Source organism: Pongo abelii, chromosome 10, assembly GCF_028885655.2.
Source record: "Pongo abelii isolate AG06213 chromosome 10, NHGRI_mPonAbe1-v2.0_pri, whole genome shotgun sequence".
Lineage (NCBI taxonomy): Eukaryota > Metazoa > Chordata > Mammalia > Primates > Hominidae > Pongo > Pongo abelii.
Window position 1 is genome coordinate 50,741,792 of NC_071995.2, and position 22,188 is coordinate 50,763,979.

Consider the following 22,188-nt stretch of genomic DNA (forward strand, 5'->3'; position numbering starts at 1 on the left):
ATTCCCCTTCCTCAGCCTCCCAAGTAGCTGAGACTACAGGCGTGCATCACCACGTCCGGCTAATTTTTTGTATTTTAGTAGAGAGGGGGTTTCACCATGTTGGCTAGGATGGTCTCGATCACCTGACCTCGTGATCCGCCCGCCTAGGCCTCCCAAAGTGCTAGGATTGCAGGCGTGAGCCACTGCGCCCGGCCAAGACTCCCAAATTTCAAACTCGCCAGCACCTCCTCCCCTGGGGGAGAAGGTTATAATAACGTCATTTCCTGCCCTGAAAGCAGCCTCGAGGGCCAACAACACCTGCTGCCCGTGTCCATGCCCGGTTGGCCACCCCGTTTCTGGGGGGTGAGTGGGCTTGGCAGGGCTGCGCGGAGGGCGCGGGGGTGGGGCCCGGGGCGGGGCGGGGCGGCCCGGGGCGGAGGGCGCGGGCTCCGAGCAGTCCACCTGTGGCTCTGGCTTCCGAAGCGGCTCCGGGGCGGGGGCGGGGCCTCAATCTGCGATATAACTCGGGTCGCGCGGGTCGCGCCGGCCGCCACCGTCGTCGGCAAAGCCTGAGTCCTGTGCTTTCTCTCTCCCCAGACAGCATGAACTTCACCACTCGCTCCACCTTCTCCACCAACTACCGGTCCCTGGGCTCTGTCCAGGCGCCCAGCTACGGCGCCCGGCCGGTCAGCAGCGCTGCCAGCGTCTATGCAGGCGCTGGGGGCTCTGGTTCCCGGATCTCCGTGTCCCGCTCCACCAGCTTCAGGGGCGGCATGGGGTCCGGGGGCCTGGCCACGGGGATAGCCGGGGGTCTGGCAGGAATGGGAGGCATCCAGAACGAGAAGGAGACCATGCAAAGCCTGAACGACCGCCTGGCCTCTTATCTGGACAGAGTGAGGAGCCTGGAGACCGAGAACCGGAGGCTGGAGAGCAAAATCCGGGAGCACTTGGAGAAGAAGGGACCCCAGGTCAGAGACTGGAGCCATTACTTCAAGATCATCGAGGACCTGAGGGCTCAGGTAAGGGGTGGGAGGGACCTCAACTCCCAGCCTTGTCTGACCCTCCAATTATACACTCCTTTGCCTCTTTCCCTCATTCCATATCCACCCCAACCCCTACTCCACCGGGAGAGGGTTGGGCATACCTGGATTTCCATCCGCGCACCTAGCCACAGGGTCCCTAAGAGCAGCAGCTAGGCATGGGAGGGCTCTTTCCCAGGAGAGAGGGGGAAGGGGACAGGGTTGAGAGCTTTACAGAGGAAGTGGACAGCATGGAGGGAGGTGAGGAAAGGCCTGTAAAGAGGAGGAGACACTGGCTCTGGCGGAGTGCGGACTATTGGAGAGTTAAGCGGATGTGGCTAAGGCTGAGTCATCTAGGAGTAAACAAGAGGCCTTCCTTTGGGAGGAGCCAATCCAGGGTGTAGGGGGCCCAGAGTGACCAGGTGCACTAGGCAAAAAATGCCAGGAGAGGGCCAGGAAGAGGCCTTGTTAGTAGCGACTCACTTCTGGGCAGGCAGGCCAGCCAGCTAGCCAGCCTACTGAGGCTTCCCAAGAGGGGCAGAGTGCTGGGATCTGGGAATCCAGGAAAGGAGGGAATGGGGTGGGGCTAGATGAAAAGGGATAGGTGTCCAGGGAGAGCCTCTGGCTATTCCTGGGACCAGGAAGTTTTCACTAGGATACATAGCACTTTTTACACACTCACCCCACCCATCCCTGACTTTCTATTCATGGAGCAACCTCTCTCTACAATCCCCCCAGATCTTCGCAAATACTGTGGACAATGCCCGCATCGTTCTGCAGATTGACAATGCCCGTCTTGCTGCTGATGACTTTAGAGTCAAGTAAGTTTGGGGGCTAAAGAGCTGGGGGTCCAGGGGTGGAGCTAAGAAGGATCTGCTCCCCAGGCAGGGTCAGTTAGGGGCTCACAGTGGGATCCTGTTAGGTGTGGGTGGGTGAGAGTCAGGGTCCATCAGTGTATTCATTTAACTGTTCATTTGTATAACCCCGTTTAAGAATACTGTCCTCCAAGTGCCAAGAATGGTGCTCAGGGGATTACCACCTAATTGCTGACTCAAGTTGCTGGTTTGCAATGGGCACAGAACTTCTCTTAGTAGGTGGCATGAGTTGAGAAGGTTCTGGATCAGAGATAGGGGCCCCTCTGATCACCTCCACTCCTACAGGTATGAGACAGAGCTGGCCATGCGCCAGTCTGTGGAGAACGACATCCACGGGCTCCGCAAGGTCATTGATGACACCAATGTCACTCGACTGCAGCTGGAGACAGAGATCGAGGCTCTCAAGGAGGAGCTGCTCTTTATGAAGAAGAACCACGAAGAGGCAAGCAGGGGCCACTGGCCAGGCCAGGGATTGAGGGGCCAAGACAAGTCTGGGTGGGAGAATAGACAAGACAAGCCACCTGCAAGTAGCCTTGCTAAGAAGTTTAGAAATAGCAGCCTGGGCTCTTCTTAAATAAGACCGTTCTGATGAAGAGCATTCTCAGGGGGTCAGGTACACCCTGGCTCACCTGAATTACAGGTCAAAATGATAAGGGTTAGAAAATGAGATGAGAACACAAGTAGAAGCAGATAACACTAGGAGCTGAGAGTGATAGAGGAATGACAGCAGATGGAGTTGGCAGGACTTCCTAAAAGATAGTAGAAGGAGCAGGTTTGTGAAGGGGAGGGTGGATAAAGGAACAGGGTGAAGTTAGAGAGAAACCATCAGTGAGTGGGTGGCATTTCTACCCACTGGAGTAGAAAGGCCAGAACTGGCATTGCCCTGAGTGCAAGCCAAGGGGTTCCTCCTGTCTCTTCTCCAACTGTAGGCCTCCTAGAAGAGGCAATCACAGAAGAAAGGCCTTGTTGGAGCTCTGACCCTGAACCCTCCTCACTTTTGCCCCTGTCACCTTTAGGAAGTAAAAGGCCTTCAAGCCCAGATTGCCAGCTCTGGGTTGACCGTGGAGGTAGATGCCCCCAAATCTCAGGACCTCGCCAAGATCATGGCAGACATCCGGGCCCAATATGACGAGCTGGCTCGGAAGAACCGAGAGGAGCTAGACAAGTACTGGTCTCAGCAGGTGGGTGAGGGGAGGGGATGGCTGCCAAGGTGTGGGAGGGAGGCAGACAGGGAATGAGGGGCCTGATGGACTGTCCCCACCCTGCAGATTGAGGAGAGCACCACAGTGGTCACCACACAGTCTGCCGAGGTTGGAGCTGCTGAGACGACGCTCACAGAGCTGAGACGTACAGTCCAGTCCTTGGAGATCGACCTGGACTCCATGAGAAATCTGGTGAGTGCCTTCACATCACCTGCCCAGCTCCTCCTTCACTTGGCCTCAGGCCCAACCCTGTCTCAACCCAAATCCTATCCCTCGCATCATGAGTTCCTTTAGCTCAGAAAAAGTCAGTTTCCTCTTTGCATTTCCCTCCACTCCTATCCCTTACCCCAGTACTTGGCACACAGCAGGTGCCCAAAAAAGTTTCCAAAAGTGAAGGGATGAGCAGTCCTGGGACTCTGGGCTCACCCTGCCCCTCCTCGCTGTGCCCCTGCAGAAGGCCAGCTTGGAGAACAGCCTGAGGGAGGTGGAGGCCCGCTACGCCCTACAGATGGAGCAGCTCAACGGGATCCTGCTGCACCTTGAGTCAGAGCTGGCACAGACCCGGGCAGAGGGACAGCGCCAGGCCCAGGAGTATGAGGCCCTGCTGAACATCAAGGTCAAGCTGGAGGCTGAGATCGCCACCTACCGCCGCCTGCTGGAAGATGGCGAAGACTTTAAGTGAGTGGGGCTCTCCTACCCACACGTGCTGGGATCAGGAGATCACTTCTCCCCAAAGTCTGAGCTTTTGGAAGCACCCCATGTGTCTGTTCATTGGTATCCACTGAGCACTGGGACATTGCTCCGTGGGTGCTCCTGTGTCTTCAAGGGAGTAACAGTTACAGAGGTTTCCCCCTTGAAGAAAGCAAACTAAGTATTGTCCCTAGCTGTACTTAGTATGCAAATGAAGTTTGGCCTTGGGTTTCCCTTTTCTGGAGGAAGAGGCTGAGGGAGATTTGGAGATAAAGGTAGAGGTCAGGAGGCTTTTTCCCTCTACCTTTCTTGTCTCCCTTCTACTCCACGGGGCTGTTTATAACTTGGGCTTGGTCTTCTGTTACAGTCTTGGTGATGCCTTGGACAGCAGCAACTCCATGCAAACCATCCAAAAGACCACCACCCGCCGGATAGTGGATGGCAAAGTGGTGTCTGAGACCAATGACACCAAAGTTCTGAGGCATTAAGCCAGCAGAAGCAGGGTGCCCTTTGGGGAGCAGGAGGCCAATAAAAAGTTCAGAGTTCATTGGATGTCACTTTGTCTTCTTTTGGCTGTTTTCATTGTGCACAAATGCCCTAACCCAACAGTCCCATCCCTGATCCAGCAGAAACCACCTCTGACCCCTGAGGGTTTCATATAGATTGGGGTGTAGAACGAAGAGGGATCTGTATTCTTGGAAACACTTCTCAGAGACAGAGGAGGGAGCAGTAGATGTGATGGGTCACAGGCAGTGGGGATCCCTACAAGGGAATTGTGGAATCTTTGCCTTGAAGAGATCTGGTGTTCAAAAGGTCCCTGACTGATCATTAGCAGAAATCTGAACCAGAGGAGGAAATTAGGCCAAAGACAGAGGACAGGAGACGGGGAGACACATCTGGCCCTCCCCTACCCTGCTGCTTTATGCCCTTGGCCTACTGCCAGGGCTTCCCACCCACAGTTTTTTCCTCCAACCCCAGGCCACACTCATCCTCCAAACCTATGGTGCCCTCAACTATGTTCATTCACTCAACAGAGATAAGATTTTTAGGGTGGTAGAGGTCTGGCTAGAAGTTGAGTAAATGATCATGGAAGTTCCCATCTAGGAAAGAGGTGCCCCTGAGTAAGCACCCATATAGGTAAGGATGGGCATCTTAAAACTAACCGAGGCTGGGCACGGTGGCTCACATCGGTAATCCCAGCAGTGCCACCACACCCGGCTAATTTTTGAATTTTTCATAGGGTTGGGATTTCACTGTGTTGCCCAGGCTGGTCTGGAACTCCTGGCCTCAAGTGATCCTCCCGCTTGTACCCTTTGGAGTGATTGGATGCCACTTTGTGTCTTCCCTGGCTGTTTTCATACTTGTGTGAAAATGCCCTAACCCAACATGGTTACATGTAGATATTCATTGCAGCAGTTTTGCCAAAACAAAACTACTAAAGATCAAGGCATCCATCACTCAAAGACCTAGGTTAGGTTAATTTTTTTTTTTTTTTTTTGAGGCAGAGTCTTGCTCTGTCACCCAGGCTGGAGTGCAGCGCGATCTGGGCTCACTGCAACTGCCTCCTGGGTTTGAGGGATTCTCCTGCCTCAGCCTCCCGAGTAGCTGGGATTTCAGGGGCCTGCCACCATGCCTGGCTAATTTTTGTATTTTTAGTAGAGACAGGGTGTCACCTTGTTGGCCAGGCTGGTCTGGAACTCCTGACTTTGTGATCTGCCCACCTCGGCCTCCCAAAATGCTGGATTACAGGCCTGAGTCACCGCGCCCGGCCTAGGTTAATTTTTAAAATGTTGGGTTAAGGCAAAAAAATTTTTTTTAATTTAAAAATCAGCCGGGCATGGTGGCATGTACCTGTAGTCCCACTTACTCAGAAGGCTGAGATGGAAGGATTGCTTGAGTCCAGGAAGTCGAGGTTGCAGTGAGCTGTGATCATGCCACTGCATTTCAGCCTAGGTAACAGAGTATGACTCTGCTTCAAAAAAAAAAGCTGGCCAGGCACGGTGGCTCACACCTGTAATCCCAGCACTTTGGGAGGCCAAGGCAGGCAGATCACAATGTCAGGAGATTGAGGCCATCCTGGCTAACATGGTGAAACTCTGTCCCTATTAAAAGTACAAAAAATTAGCCAGGCAGCTGGGTGTGGTGGCTCATGCCTGTGACCCCAGCACTTTGGGAGGCCAAGGCGGGCGGATCACTTGAGGTCCGGAGTTCGAGACCAGCCTGGCCAACATGGTGAAACCCTGTCTCTACTAAAAATACAAAATTAGCTGGGTGTGGTGGCACATGCCTATAATCCCAGCTACTTGGGAAGCTGAGGCAGGAGAATCACTTGAACCCAGGAGGTGGAGGTTGCAATAAGCCGAGATCAAGCCATTGCACTCCAGCCTGGGCAACAAGAGTGAAACTCTGTCTCAAAATATATATATATATAAAAAATATATATATGTGTGTGTATATATATATGTGTACATATGTGTGTATATATGTATATATGTATATATGTGTGCATATATGTATATAAGTGTATATGTGTATATATGTGCATATATATGTGTATATATATTATATATGTGTGTATATATGTGTATATATGTGTGTGTGTGTATATATATATATATATATGAAATAAAATTTAAAATCTTGCTGGGCATGGTGACTCATGCCTGTAATCCCAGCACTTTGGGAGGCCCAGGTGGGCGGATCACCTGAGGTCGGGAGTGGAGAAACCCTGTCTCTACTAAAAATACAAAATTAGCCAGGCGTGGTGGCGCATGATTGTAATCCCATCTACTTGGGAGCCTGAGGCAGGAGAATTGCTTGAACCAGGGAGTTGGAGGTTGCAGTGAGACGAGATAGTGCCACTGCACTCCAGCCTGGCAACAGAGCAAGACTCTGTCTCAAAAAAAAAAACAAAAAATAGCCAGGCGTAGTGGCATACACCTGTAGTCCCAGCTACTTGGGAGGCTGAGGCAGGAGATTTGCTTGAACCCAGCAGGCAGAGGTTGCAGTGAGTCAAGATCGCGCCACTGTACTTCAGCCTGGGTGACAGAACAAGACTCCATCTCAAATAAATAAATAAATAAAACAAAACAAAATAAAATAAAATCTCCCCTCTCCACTCCCTAGAAGTAACCACTGTTAAATACCTTTTAAAATTAGACATGTACAAGCATATTTCATTGTTTTATATATGTAAAATTATCCAGCTCTGCATCTTGATTTCTTTTCTTTTTTTTTTTAATTGAGACAGAGTCTCACTCTGTCGCCCAGGCTGGAGAGCAATGGTGCGATCTTGGCTCACTGCAACCTCTGCCTCCTGGGTTCAAGTGGTTCTCCTGCCTCAGCCACCCAAGTAGCTGGGATTACAGGTGCCCACCACCATGCCCAGCTAATTTTTTTCTATTTTTAGTAGAGATGGGGTTTCACCATGTTGGCCAGGCTGGTCCAAGCTCCTGATCTCAGGTGATCCGCCTGCCTTGGCCTCCCAAAGTGCTGGGATTACAGGCGTGAGCCACCCACCATGCTTGGCTTTGATTTCTTAAATTCTACTTTCTTCATTTAACAATAGGTCTTGGGGCCGGGCACGGTGGCTCACGCCTGTAATCCCAGCACTTTGGGAGGCCAAGGTGGACGGATCACGAGATCAGGAGATTGAGACTATCCCGGCTAACACAGTGGAACCCCATCTCTACTAAAAATGCAAAAAAATTAGCTGGGCGTGGTGGCGGGCGCCTGTAGTCCCAGCTACTCTGGAGGCTGAGGCAGGAGAATGGAGTGAACCTGGGAGGCGGAGCTTGCAGTGAGCCAAGATCGTGCCACTGCACTCCAGCCTGGGTAACACAGCAAGACTCCGTCTCAAAAAAAAAAAAATACATCTTGGACGCCTTTCTGAATCAGTATACATAGACCTGCCCCATTCATTTGAATAGCTGCTTAGTACTCTACTGCGTGGAGTACAAATTAATTAACCTAACCTAGGTCTTCAAGTAATGGATGTCTTGATCTTTTTTTTTTTTTTTTTTTTGAGACAGAATCTCACTCTGTTGCCCAGGCTGGAGTACAGTACTATGATCTCAGCTCACTGCAACCTCTCCCTCCTGGGTTCAAGTAATTCTCCTGGCTCAGCCTCCCAAGTAGCTGGGACTACAGGTGCATGCCACCGTGCCCAGCTGATTTTTAATATTTTAGTAGAGACAGGGTTTCACCGTGTTGCCAAGGCTGGCCTCGAACTCCTGAGCTCAGGCAATCCACCAGCCTTGGCCTCCCAAAGTGCTGGGATTACAGGCATGAGCAACCACGCCCAGCCTAAAATCTTTTTCTTTTCTTTTTTTTTTTTTGACAGAGTCTCGCCCTGTCGCTCAGGCTGGAGTACAATGGCACCATCTTGGCTCACTGCAACCTCTGCCTCCCAGGTTCAAGCGATTCTCCTGCCTCAGCCTCCTGAGTATCTGGGATTACAGGCACCCTCCACCATGCCCAGCTAATTTTTTGTATCTTTTAGTAGAGACGGGGTTTCACCATGTTGATCAGGCTGGCCTTGAATTCCTGACCTCGTGATCCACCTGCCTTGGCCTCCCAAAGTGCTCGGATTAGAGGTGTGAGCCACCGTGCCCGGCCATCTTGATCTTTAGTAGTTTTGTTTTTGCAAAAAACAGACACCAGCCAACGTTATAGGATGCGCAGCTGACTGAAGGTAAAACAGGAAGTCCCTGGGGAGCCTGAGCAGTACTTGCAGCTGAGTCAAGCTGATCAGAGTAATCCAAGACGATGCACCTGATATGATTAGCCCTCCCATTAGACAATGTCTCACAGTTCCCAGGGTGCTTATGCATTTGATCCTCATTCCAATCCTGTGAGGTATGCAAGGCAGTGCGTGTTATTGGCTCTGGCTCTGAGAGTTGGATACTGAGGTCCACAGGCATCATGCGACTTCTCTGAGGTCACAGAGCTGGAAGCTTAAAGCAGGAACCGTATCTCCAGGTTCCCAGTCCGCAGGTCTTTCCTCTGTGTGTTATAACTTAACTGCGCGGGCTGCACATTAGACTCCCTGGGAAGCTTTACAAACAATACTGAGGCCCAGGTCCCAGCACCAGAGATTCTGATTCAGGTGTTTGGAGGGCAGGACTCACGGCAAATGTTTGAAAAGCCCCCTAGGTGACTCCAATAGGCAGGCAAGGTTGGGGGCCAGACTCAAGCTGTACCTGGGGTTTGCAGCATGACATTCCTTCCTGATTCAGGTTATGGTTGTGTCTGATTTATTTATTTATTTATTTATTTATTTATTTATTTATGAGACAGAGTCTCGCTCTGTCACCCAGGCTGGAATGCAGTGGCGCAATCTTGGCTCACTGCAACCTCCGCCTCCTGGGTTCAAGTGATTCTCCTGCCTCAGCCTCCCAAGTAGCTGGGATTACAGGTGCACGCCACCACGCCTGGCTAATTTTTGTATTTTTAGTAGAGACAGGGTTTCACCATGTTGGTCAGGCTGGTCTCGAACTCCTGACCTCATGATCCGCTCGCCTCGGCCTCCCAAAGTGCTGAGATTACAGGTGTAAGCCACTGTGCCAGGCTGGCTGTGCCTGTTTTAAACAGCGCACTGCTGGAAAATCCTGAGGCCTCTGGAACAATCCTACTCATTCCCCAGCATGGGAAGATGACTGAGGGGCAGCCTATTTTGTCCCCCAAGCACCAAAGGGAAAAATTATCAATCCCAAGGTTATAATATGGAGTCATCTGTTCCATATTATATCAGTCCTATTTTATCCATTCCCTATCTAAGTGCAACCCAACCCAGATGATAAAATTAATATATGGTACTGGAAGATACAGAATGGCATATAGTGCTATTTGCGGGAAAAAAGCAACTCATGTGTATATACCCTTGTACATGCAAAGATTTCTACAAGGAGACAGGAAATTGGAATTCGTGATCACCTCCGGGGAGAGAAATTGGTAGGGGGGAAACAAGGGGGAAAGGGAGACTTACTTTACATTGTGTGTCCTTTTATACCTTCTGAATTACTTATTACTAATTACAAAGAAAGCAGGGAAGGATTGTTAACCTTTTTTTTTTTTTTTTTTTGAGACAGAGTCTCGCTCTCGCCCAGGCTGGAGTGCAGTGGCGCAATCTCGGCTCACTGCAAGTTCCGCCTCCCAGGTTCACGCCAGTCACCTGCCTCAGCTTCCCAAGTAGCTGTGACTACAGGCGCCCACTACCATGCCCAGCTAATTTTTTTGTATTTTTAGTAGAGACAGGGTTTCACTGTGTTAGCCAGGATGGTCTCGATCTCCTGAGCCCGTGATCCGCCCGCCTCGGCCTCCCAAAGTGCTGGGATTACAGGTGTGAGCCACCTCGCCCGGCCGATTATTAACTTTTCAATGGTACAGGAATCTACAGCCTTTCAGGGAAGGAAATGTTGCTGCTGTCTTTGTTCCATTCTTTTTTATTTATTTTTTTTCTTTTTTTTTTTTTTTTGAGACAAGTCTTGCTCTGTCACCCAGGCTGGAGTACAATAGCACGATCTCAGCTCACTGCAACCTCCACCTCCCAATTCTCATGCCTCAGCCTCCCAAGTAGCTGGGATTGCAGGTGCACGCTACGCCTGGCTAATTTTTTGTATTTTTAGTAGAGGCGCCATGCCTGGCTCCACCATATTCTTTCAATCAGTCATTCGATAAGTATTTATTGAGCACCTACTGTGTACTAAGACCTGTTCTAAGTCCAGAGAATACAGAGGTGAATAAAACAGACCAAAAAAATCCCTGTTCTTGTGGAGTTTACATTCTAGCAGATAGAGACATAATAAACGATAATTTAGCAAGTAAATTATAGAGTATGTTAGAAACAGTATGTGTTATGGGAAAAGATAGAGCAAGGTATGAGGACTCAGCAGTTGGTGGGGTGGGAGTATATTAGTTTCCTATTACTGCTCTAACAAATTACCATAAACTTAGTGACTTAAAACAATATACATGTTATCGGCGTGGTGGCTCACACCTGTAATCCCAGCACTTTGGGAGGCTGAGGTGGGAGGATCACAAGATCAGGAGATCGAGACCATCCTGGCTAACACGGTGAAACCCCATCTCTACTAAAAATACAAAAAAATTAGCCGAGCGTGGTGGCGGGCACCTGTAGTCCCAGCTACTCGGGAGGCTGAGGCAGGAGAATGGAGTGAACCTGGGAGGCGGAGCTTGCAGTGAGTGGAGATTGCACCACTGCACTCCAGCCTGGGCGACAAAGCGAGACTCAAAAAACAACAACAACAACAACAAAAACAATGTACACGTTATCTTACAGTTTGTTATCTTACAGTTTGGTATATCAGAAGCCCTATCAGGTTGTCTGCAGAGCTATTTTCCTTCTACAGGTTGTAGGTGGAACTGGTTTCCTTGACTTTTCCAGCTTCTAGAGGTCACCTGCATTCCTTGACTTGGTCCCATCTGCCATCTTTAAAGCCAGCATCTTCAAATCTCTCCCCACTTCCCTCTCTCCCGACTTCTGCTTCCATCATCCTCACATCTCCTTTCTCAACCCTTCTGCCTCCTTCTTATAAGGATCCTTTGATGACATTAGATTTACCCAGACAAGGAGCATAATCTCCCCAACTTAAGATCCTTGATTTACATGGCAAGGTCCCTGTTGCTGTGTAAGGAAACTCACAGGTAAAGAGAGGGGCGGTTAGGATATGGACATCTTGGGATGGGAGGGGACCATTATTCAGCCTACCATAGGAAGGGGGCAGCAGATTGCAGGATTTTTTGTTTTTGTTTTTGTTTTGAGACAGAGTTTCATTCTTGTTGCCCAGGCTGGAGTGCAATGGCTCAATCTCGGCTCACTGCAACCTCCGCCTCCCGGGTTCAAGCGATTCTCATGCCTCAGCCTCCCGAGTAGCTGGGATTACAGGCACGTGCCACCACACCCTGCTAATTTTGTATTTTTAGTAGAGATGGGGGTTTCTCCATGTTGATCAGGCTGGTCTCAAAATCCCGACCTCAGGTGATCCGCCTGCCTCAGCCTCCCAAAGTGCTGGGATTACAGGCGTGAGCCACCACGCCTGGCCAGCAGATTGCAGTTTTAAGTAGGGCAGCCTGGGCAGGAAGTGACATTGGGCCAAGACTGAAGGAGATGAGGGACTTAGCCTGGCATATCTTGGGGATCAGCAGCGAGGCCGACTCCTGGGTGTATGAGCAGCACCTCTCAGCCTCCCACCTGCACATTCAGGTTTGCCCTTGTATGTGCCCTTAGGTCTCCTCGGGGCCCACAGGGCATTGGGAAAGGGTAGACTGCCAACGTACCTTACCCCAAAGCTCCTCCTCATCCCCCCTGCACCCTGCCACTGAAGACCCTCACAGGCCACCAGTCCGAGTCCAGCAGCCTCCCCTATCTCCTCATCTTTTTCAGCCTCTGCAGCACTTGACCCTGATGCCCTTCTGCTCTTGACCTGCACACCACTGCACTCCGCAGTCCTCTCACCTCTGCCTGCTGCGCGTCATCCATTTGCCCTTTAAACACAGGCCTTGCAGGCTGTCCTCAGCTTTTTCTCTTCCTGGGCCTTTTTTTTTTTTTTTTTTTTGGAGTTGGAGTCTCACTCTGTCGCCCAGGCTGGAGTGCAATGGCACAACCTTGGCTCACTGCAAGTAGCTGGCATTACAGGCGCCCACCACTAAGCCCAGCTAATTTTTTGTATTTTTAGTAGAGATGAGGATTCATCATGTTGGCCAGGCTGGTCTTGGACTCTTGACCTCAAGTGATCCACCCACCTCAGCCTCCCAAAGGGCTGGGATTACAAGTGTGAGCCACCGTGCCTGGCCATGGACAATCTTATTTTTATTCCCTGACTCTATTGCTACCTCTGAGCTGGTATCTCAATGTTTATCTCCAGCCCTAGCCTCTCTTGAGCTTCAGAACGGTGCCATATTTTCCAACTGCCTTTGTTTCATTTCATCATGTGGCATACTTAGCTATTTATGTCATCTTCCCCATGAGACTGGAAATGCCATGAAGACAGGTACCCTATTTTTTTGTTTGTTTGGTTTGTGTTATTGTTTTTTGTTTGTTTGTTTTGTTTTGTTTTGAGACAGTTTCACTCTTGTTGCCAAGGCTGGAGTGCAATGGCGTGATCTCAGCTCACTGCAACCTCCACCTACTGGGTTCAAGTGATTCCCCTGCCTCAGCCTCCCAAGTAGCTGGGACTACAGGCATGCACTACCACGCCCAACCATTTTTGTATGTTTAGTAGAGATGGGGGTTTCACCATGTTGGCCAGGCTGGTCTCAAACTACTGACCTCAGGTGATCCGCCCACCTCAGCCTCTGAAAGTGTTGGGATTCCAGGCGTGAGCCACCACATCCAGCCTACCCTGTTTTATTCATTCTGGTGTCATCCCGGATTGGTCATATAACAATGGCAATTATCATAATAACCAGGTTTTTTTTTGTTTTTTTTTTTTTGAGACAGAGTTTCACTCTTGTCACCCAGGCTGGAGTGCAATGGCACGAACTCGGCTCACTGCAACCTCTGCCTCCCAGGTTCAAGCAATTCTCCAGCTCCAGCCTCCCAAGTAGCTGGGATTACAGGCATGCACCACCATGCCTGGCTAATTTTTGTATTTTTAGCAGAGATGGGGTTTCACCATGTTGGCCAAGCTAGTCTCAAACTCCTGACCTCAGGTGATCCACCCGCCTTGGCCTCCCAAAGTGCTGGGATTACAGGCATGAGCCACTGCGCCCGGCCAGTAACCAGTATTTACTGACACTGTGCTAAGCACATTACATATATTAATTCACTTAATCCTAACAACAACCCTATGAGACGGATAGTATTACAATCCTCATTTTACAGGTGAAGAAACTGAGGCTCAGAAAGGTAAACTACCTTCCTTAAGGTCTCACAGCTAAATAAATGGCAAAGCCAGAATTCAAACCCAGGCAGTCTGGCTGCAAAATCCAAAGGCAGTAGTTGGAATGGATTGGCATTCAGCTCCATTCCAAATTGCTACCTTTCTGCTTCAGAAACCAAAGAGCTAAAAAGTGCATTTCCCAGATGTCCTTGCAGCTAGGAAGTGAATTATGTTGCACTAATTAGATGCAGATGAATACAATTTGGAAAGTGGAAGTGAGGTGAAGACCATCCTCTGCTGCTTTGATTGTTCCTGCTAGCACGTGTGGTCATGAGGCTGTGGGATTTTTCTGGAGCAGTGTCCAGTGTCCAGTCATTTGCTTTGTAGGTATTGAGTATTGTGAGACAGTTGAACCACGAGGAGCAGTAGTGGTTTCCTGATCCATGGATCACAGTTGCAATTTGTGTTCATGGGTTCAGTCAGCTTCAGGATCCCCACCAGCTAGAGTAGTTTATTTCCTGCAACTAGAATTCAGGATGATACCTTCAAGGAAGGGATCTGAGAGTGGATATCTGAAGTCCCAGTTATCATATGTAATGACAAAATGAATAAATTAATTTACTACCTGGGGTCACCAGGAATGACTGGCCTATTGACGGTAAGGCTTTGGCAGGCTACGCACTGTTGAGATTAAATCATTACGGTGGGGAAAGGAAATCAAAGGCCCTGGTGTGGTCTGGCTGTTTAACTGCACTGGTGAGCTTAAAGAAGAAAAAAAAAAGGCCGAGCGTGGTGGCTCACATCTGTAATCCCAGCACTTTGGGAGGCAGAGGTGGGCGGATCACCAGGTCAAGAGTTTGAGACCAGCCTGGCCAACATGGTGAAACTCCGTCTCTACTAAAAATACAAAAATTAGCTGGGTATGGTGGCGCATGCTTGTAGTCCCAGCTACTCGGGAAGCTGAGGCAGGAGGATCACTTGAACCCGGGAGGCAGAGGTATCAGTGAGCTGAGATCGTGCCACTGCACTCCAGCCTGGGCAACAGAGTGAGACTCTGTCTCAAAAAAAAAAAACAAAAACAAGAAAAAAAAGAAGAAAAAAATGGCCAGGTGAGGTGGCTCACGCCTGTAATCCCAGCACTTTAGGAGACCAAGGTGGGCAGATCACGAGGTCAGGAGTTCGAGACCAGCCTGGCCAACATAGTGAAACCCCATCTCTACTAAAAATACAAAAATTAGCCAGGCGTGGTGGTGCGCACCTATAATCCCAGCTACTTAAGAAGCTGAGGCAGGAGAATCACTTGAACCCAGGAGGTGGAGGTTAGAGTGAGTTGAGATCATGCCATTGCGCTCCAGCCTGAGCAACAGAGAGAACTCCGTCTCAAAAAAACAAAAAGAAAAAAAAAATTCATTTAAGTTGGCCCAGGAATTTGGGTGGCCGAGGCAAGTGGATCACTGGAGGGCAGTTCGAGACCAGCCTGGCCAACATGGCAAAACCCTGTCTCTCCTAAGAATACAATAAATGAGCCAGAAGAGGTGGTGCACCCCTGTAATTTCAGCTACTCAGGAGGCTGAGGCACGAGAATCATTTGAACCTGGGAGGCAGAGGTTACAGTGAGTGGAGATGGTGCCACTGCACTCCAGCCTGGGTGACTGAGTGAGACCCTGTCTCCAAAAGCAAATAAATAAATAAACAAAGATTCATCTGTGTTGTTGCATGTAACAGTAGTTCCTTCCTTTTTTTGTTGTTATATTCCATTGTGTGCATGTACCGCCACCTGTTTATCTAATCACCAGCTGAAAAATGTTTAGACTGTTTCCGATTTGAGGCATTTATGAATAAATTTGCCATAAACACTCAATGTATGGATTTTTGTGTTTTCATTTCATTTTTCTTGAGTCGTTTTCATTTCTCTTGGGTACCTAGGAGTGAGATTGCTGGGTCATGTGGTAAGTGGTTGTTTTTTGTTTGTTTGTTTGTTTGTTTGTTTGAGATGGAGTCTCGCTCTGTCACCCAGGCTGGAGTACAGTGGCATGGTCTCGGCTCACTGCAATCTCCGCCTCCCGTGTTCAGGCAATTCTCCCGCCTCAGCCTCCCGAGTAGCTGGGATTACAGGCATGCACCACCATGCCTGGCTAATTTTTTAGTGTTGGGATTACAGGCGTGAGCCACTGCGTCCGGCCAAGAGTGTCTTTTATGTACAACTATTATGTACCCATAAAAATATTTTTAAAGGAATATATTTATTTTACTCATTAAAAAAACTGAGGCCCAGAGGGTGACTGACTCAAGGTCACAGAGATAGTGACAGGGCTGGGACAAGGATTCAGACTGTAGAGCTTCTCAGCTTTTCTCACTCTGGTGGGTGACCCAGACCAGGTGCGATGGGAATGTTCCTGACTTCACCTTCCTTCATCAAGAGTTGCTGGGGCTTCCCCAAGGGCTGGGAGTGGAGAGAGGCCGCAGGCCAGGGCCAGGGACTGGGTGGAGCCGGGAGTGAGTGTCTGTGCACGACCCTTCTCATCTCTGGTGAGCATAACCAGATTGGGACAGGCCATCAGAGAAGGAAGGGGCAGGGGCAGTCGTGGCACCTGGGAAGAGGACACTGGAATTCTGTGCTCAGCTTAAAATAACATCAAATAGGGTCCTAAAAGCTTGACATATATTAATTCATTTAATCCTCCCAACAATCCCAAGAATGCACTCTCTTTAGCCCTATTTTAGGAGCGAGGAAATGAAGGAGCTGAGAGGTTAAGGGACTTGCCCAGGAACTCCAGTTCGCCAGTGGCTTGCCAGGGATTTGAGCCTGGAGAGTCTCACTCCCCGTCCGCATCTCAGACGCGTTGGTCTCGGCCACACGTGGGTCCATAGGCTGGTCTTCCCTCACGAGTGGCCTCCGCGAGCCCCTAGCCCCTGGAGCGCCCTCCTTCCAGCCACCAGACCCTCTGAGGCCTGACTCCTGGCTAGGCGGGGCTAAGGGGCGAGGAGAGCTGGGGGAGAAAGCCCCTTCCTGTCGGGGTTGGATTCCCCTTAAAGCCACTGCCAAGGTGGAACAGGATGGGAGGCAGAGAGGGACTGGGGGAAGGCGCCAAAGCCCGGGACCGAGGGGGAGCGGGGAGGAGCTGGACTCCACTCGAGGGAGGATCCGAGGGCGGGCAGGCGGGACCCTCCTCCTTAAAGAACTTGCAGTGCGGTTAGGGAGCTGCTCCCCGGCTCTGGGAAGCCGCTATCCTTCCCGTACCCTCCTTTCTCTCCACTGCTGCCCCTGCCTCGCTCCCGCGCGCTCCCAGTGGGTGGTGCCTGGGTGTCCCCGGCTGGGCAGCTGCGGCTGCTTCCCAGCCCTGGGGTCTCAGGGCCGTCCCGCCGGTCCCAGGGCACCGCTCCTGTGCCCCCCGCCGCTGCTTTCCCAGTTGACCCCTGACTGCAAGAGTCTCCTGGTTTTCGGCTTGTCCTGGGACTCCTGGGAGAGCCCACCGAGAGTTCTGGGGCACCCGCAACCTCCCTCGTCTCCTAAGAGGGTGGGGGAGTTCTTTTCTAAATATCATAAACCTCAAGGGGAAAAACCAAGGGGTGTATGCGTGCACGTTTGGGGTAATATTTGAGTATTAAAAAACAACCTTCCTACCAAAATAAATAAATGAATAATAAAAAATTAGCCTGCCTTGGCCGGGCGCAGTGGCTCACGCCTGTAATCCCAGCACTTTGGGAGGCCGAGGTGGGCGGATCACGAGGTCAGGAGATCGAGACCATCCTGGCTAACACGGTGAAGCCCCGTCTCTACTACAAATATAAAAAATTAGCCGGGCGTGGTGGCGGGCGCCTGTAGTCCCAGCTACTCAGGAGGCTGAGGCAGGAGAATGGCGTGAACCCGGGAGGCGGAGCTTGCAGTGAGCCGAGATCGCGCCACTGCACTCCAGCCTGGGCGACAGAGAGAGACTCCGTCTCAAAATTAATTAATTAATTAATTAATTAATTAAATTAAAAAATTTTTAAAAATAGCCTGCCTTGGTGGTGCACACCTGTTATCCCAGCAACTCGGGAGGCTGAGGCAGGAGGACTGCTTGAGACCAGGGGTTGAAGAACAGCCTGGGCAACAGAGTGAGACTCCATCTCTACAAAAAATTTTAAAATTCACCTGGCGAGGTCGCACGTGCCTTTGGTCCCAGCTACACAAGAGGCCCAGACGGGAGGATTGCCTGAGCCCCGGAGGTTGAGTCTGCAGTGAGCCATGTTTGCACCACTGCACTCCAGCCTGGGTGACAAAGTGAGATCCTGTCACAAATATAAATAAATAAATAAGTAGAATGCAGAGCAATGAAACCCTCATATGTTGCTGGTGGGAATACAAAACGTGTACAACTACTTTGGAAAACAGTTGGGCCGTTTTTTCTAAGCTCAAAAATACACCTCCCAGCGCTGTGGCTCACGCCTGTAATTCCAACACTTTGGGAGGCTGAGGCGGGCGGATCACGAGGTCACGAGTTCAAGACCAGCCTGGCCAATATGGTGAAACCCTGTCTCTACTAAAAATACAAAAAAAAAAAAAAAAAAAAAGCCAGGCGTGGTGGCATGCGCCTGTATTCCCAGCTACTTGGGAGGTTGAGGCAGAAGAATCGCTTGAACCCGGGAGGCAGAGTTTGCAGTGAGCCAAAATCATGCCATTGCACTCCAGCCTTGGGCAACAGAGCAAGACTCTGTCTCAAAAAAAAAATAGTAATAAGAATAAAAATACACTTACTAGTTGGGTGTGGTGGCTCACACCTGTGATCCCAGCACTTTGGGAGACCGAGGTGGGTGGATCACCTGAGGTCAAGAGTTCCAGACCAGCCTGACCAACACAGAGAAACCCCGTCTCTACTAAAAATACAGAATTAGCTAGACGTGGTGGTGCATGCCTGTAATCCTAGCTACTTGGGAGGCTGAGGCAAAAGAATCACTTGAACCCAGGAGGCAGAGGTTGCAGTGAGCCAAGTTTGTGCCATTGCACTCCAGCCTGGGTGACAACAGTGAAACTCCGTTCTCAAAAAAATAAATAAATAAAATAAAATAAATAAACAAATGGTTCAAGTTTGGCCTCTCCCAGTAGGAATCCTCTTTGTGGCCTTCCTAACATCTGGCCTCTGTATGAAGAATTTATGACAGTATAGCCCCTGTTGGATAATAATTGTATAGGTACTGGAACATTATTGTTCCTTCTGCCTCCTACTAACCTTCTAAACTCAGCTCTGCCCACTAGAGTTACACAGAACTCCCTCTTCCATTAGATTTCAGGCATAAGTGATTATTCTTCCCCTAACCTGTATAAAAGCAGCTCCAGTCACGGTGTAAGGATTTAGCTGCACTGCTGGCCTCAACCTCTCCTGCCTGAATGAGCTGGAAAATAATTATCTACACAGAAACAGCCCAAGGAATTAGAATGATAGTGATGCTCAGATCCGGGGAGGCTGTGTGCCCTTGAAGGCCCTGGTCAGATCCTGGTGAGGTGGATGGTACTGCCCCAGGAGAGATGTAGGGTAAACTCAGAGATTCAGGGCACTCCAATGATTTGGGCCCAAAGCACACAGTTCCTTTTCCTCTCCCCACAATCCACGCTGGAGCAGCAGGCTCTAGTGGGCCCCTCCCAGGCTGGCAGAACTTTCCCTATCACCCACTCCTCAGAAGCAAAAAAAGTTTAAAAAGCACCAGCCTAAGGCCGGGCGCAGTGGCTCATGCCTGTAATCCCAGCACTTTGGGAGGCTGAGGCGGGCAGATCACAAGGTCAGGAGTTCAAGATGGGCCTGACCAACATGGTAAAACCCCGTCTCTACTAAAAATACAAAAATTAGCCAGGCATGGTGGTGCATGCCTGTAATCCCAGCTACTCGGGAGGCTGAGGCAGGGGAATTGCTTGAACCCGAGAAGCAGAAGTTGCAGTGAGCCAAGATCATGCCATTGCACTCCAGCCTGGGCAACAGAGCAAGACTCTGTCTCAAAAAAAATAAATTATTGTACATTTAAAAATAACTAAAAGAGTATAATTGGATTGTTTGTAACATAAAGGATAAATGCTTGAGGTGATGGATGCCCTGATGAGATTACTATGCATTGTATGCCTGTATCAAAATATCTCATGTACCCTAAAATAGATACACATACTATGTACCCACAAAAATTAAAAACTTTTTTTTTTTTTTTGAGACGGAGTTTCACTCTTGTTGCCCAGGCTGGAGTGCACTCGATCTCGGCTCACTGCAACCTCCGCCTCCCAGGTTCAAGTGATTCTCCTGCCTCAGCCTTCTGAGTAGTTGGGATTACAGGAGCCCACCACCACACCTGGCTAATTTTTTTTTTTTTTTTTTTTTTTTTTTAGTAGAGATGGGGTTTCGCCATGTTGGCCAGGCTGGTCTCGAACTCCTAACCTCAGGTGATCCACCTGCTTCGGCCTCCCAAAGTGCTGGGATTACAGGCGTGAACCACCAGACTCAGCCAAAATTAAAAACTTTAAAAAATAAATTAATAACCACAGCAGTAGCTAGTAGCTAATGGCTACCAGATTGGACAGGACAGTGCAGCACCAGACTGTAAGCTCCCTTTGGGCAGAGACTGGACTATCTTGTTCACTCTTATGCCCTGATACATAACACAATTCCAACACATAAACAGCAGCTTGTTATTTTCTTTTTTAAAGACAAAAAATTGAAATTGTAATTTTTATTAAATTGTAAATAAAATGTTATTTTATTTTATTTAATAACCTATAGCATTTGCCAACATCCAAGGTGTAACTACTGCCACCATGGTTGATTTAAAATGGTTTAATTCTGGGAAGCAAAATTTTCAAATTTAACAATCTTCTCTTACTAGCTTTTGAATGAATAAGCAAATGAATGAACAAATAAATGAGCAAATAACCGACCAAGAGGAGTCTCTGCATGCCTCACCCAAGGAAAAGAGGACAAAGGAGAGTAGAAGAATATTTCAAGATGCCAGCAGTCCTCTCACTCTCTTTGCAGGTCCTCTTTGTTCCAGGAAAGAGAACCTAGTGGGAGAACGATTGAACTTCCTCAGCCTCGCTTCACACACACCCCCAGCTTTAAGAAAGCCCGTGGAGAATTTTTTTTTTTTTTTTTTTTTTTTGAGACGGAGTCTCGCTCTGTCGCCCAGGCTGGAGTGTAGTGGCGTGGTCTCAGCTTCTCAGCTCTCTGCAACCTCCACCTCCCAGATTCAAGCGATTTTCCTGCCTCAGCCTCTCCAGTAGCTGGGATTACAGGTGTGCACCACCACGCCCAGCTAATTTTCATATTTTTAGTAGAAACAAGGATTTCACCACGTTGGCCAGGCTGGTCTCGAACGCCTGACCTCAAATGATCCACCCACCTCGGCCTCCCAAAGTTCTGGGATTACAGACATGAGCCAACTAGCCTAGCCTTTTTTTTCTTTTTAAGGAAAAAAAGAAAAATAAAATCTCATCTTGATCTGCTCCACTTTTTTTTTCTTTTTAAAGAAACTTTCCCAAGTCACTTAAACAGTCTTCGTAATGGGAAGGCACTCAAACTATAAATCTCCCTGTCATTTAGGAATGCTCAGTGCAAATGTTTATAGAACCCAGGCACCACTTTCAACCTCTTCTTTGAAGAAGGGCTTTGTAATCCTCCTCTGGGGTCACTCCTACATTCCAAAAATGTTCAGGAAAGGAGGGGCAGGTGCCCACTAGTGGGACAGCTTAGACCCAGGTCCCCACCCTCAGGTTCAGCCCTAAGTGATTCAAAACACAGAGCATTCAAATAGCAATTCAAGCAACAAAACATAAAGATACAAGAAAGGTCACGAGGTTAATTCAAAGCCAAGGAATGTCATGGCAGTAAATGCTGCAGGTGTTCACGGGGAGGATGATGGCCATGATTTGTGACAGAAGTGAAACCTGAGGGATGCTAAGACTTGTGCAGTGGGAAAGGTGAGAAAATAATGAGAACAAAGTCCCCAAGTCTTGGATGCATGCCTGGCAGCTGGTAGGTACTGCATAAATACAAGTTCATTGGCTTTCCTTGAGTTGTCTGGCTGGGGTCCCAGAGACTGAACCTTTGCTCTTGGCTGCAGCAGGGGCAAGATCGCAGGGGTGGGTATGTGCCAAGCCCCAGGCAGCACATCACCAGGGAGATAACCTTGAGCTGGTGGGAGCAGCCAGGCATGCAGTGGGGCTGAGGTGAGCCAAAGCATAAAACAGAAAGGTCTCATCCCTGTGGCTATAATCAAGGATGCCAACCCTCCAGCTGCCCCAAGACCCCAAGCCTAGATAAGGAGATAGCATCCTGCCTGAAGAGTGTGGCTCTGTCCAGCCAGGGTCTCAAAGGCCTACTGCCCACTTTGGTGCTGCCTTTAGCCCTGTCTAGCACCAGACCCAGCCACAAGGAGTGCCTCAGGACTATGGCATCCTTCTGTTGACCAGATGGTCACAGCCCTGGTCAAATCAAAGCCTTCTTGGGGTTCCCTGGAGCTGTCACTCATCTGCCACCACTTTCAGGCCTCTGTCACCCTAACCCAGCCCTTCAACACAGGTTCTCTGGCTTCTTCAAGCTCCTATCAAGTAATACAAAATCACCCT

General features: G+C 49.5%; 1 protein-coding gene across 2 annotated transcripts; it reads left to right on the forward strand.

Moving 5' to 3' along the window:
- Positions 1 to 204: 204 nt before the first annotated feature.
- Positions 205 to 4,312, forward strand: KRT18 (keratin 18). Of its 2 annotated transcripts, XM_024256480.2 has the most exons (8): positions 205 to 342; positions 577 to 998; positions 1,737 to 1,819; positions 2,159 to 2,315; positions 2,890 to 3,054; positions 3,142 to 3,267; positions 3,530 to 3,753; positions 4,133 to 4,312. In XM_024256480.2, exons 2-8 carry the CDS (start codon positions 582 to 584, stop codon positions 4,251 to 4,253), a joined length of 1,293 nt encoding a protein of 430 aa, XP_024112248.1. In that variant the 5' UTR covers positions 205 to 342; positions 577 to 581; the 3' UTR covers positions 4,254 to 4,312. The 2 variants fall into 2 exon arrangements, with proteins under 2 accessions (XP_024112248.1, XP_002823344.1); XM_002823298.6 differs by lacking the exon at positions 205 to 342 and having other exon boundaries at positions 428 to 998.
- The last annotated feature ends 17,876 nt before the right edge of the window (positions 4,313 to 22,188 follow it).

Coding starts and splice junctions, on each gene's coding strand:
- KRT18 (XM_024256480.2), top strand. CDS start 582: ATGAACTTCACCACTCGCTCCACCTTCTCCACCAACTACCGGTCCCTG. Junction 999..1,736: donor TCGAGGACCTGAGGGCTCAG/GTAAGGGGTGGG, acceptor CAATCCCCCCAG/ATCTTCGCAAATACTGTGGA. Junction 1,820..2,158: donor GCTGATGACTTTAGAGTCAA/GTAAGTTTGGGG, acceptor CCACTCCTACAG/GTATGAGACAGAGCTGGCCA.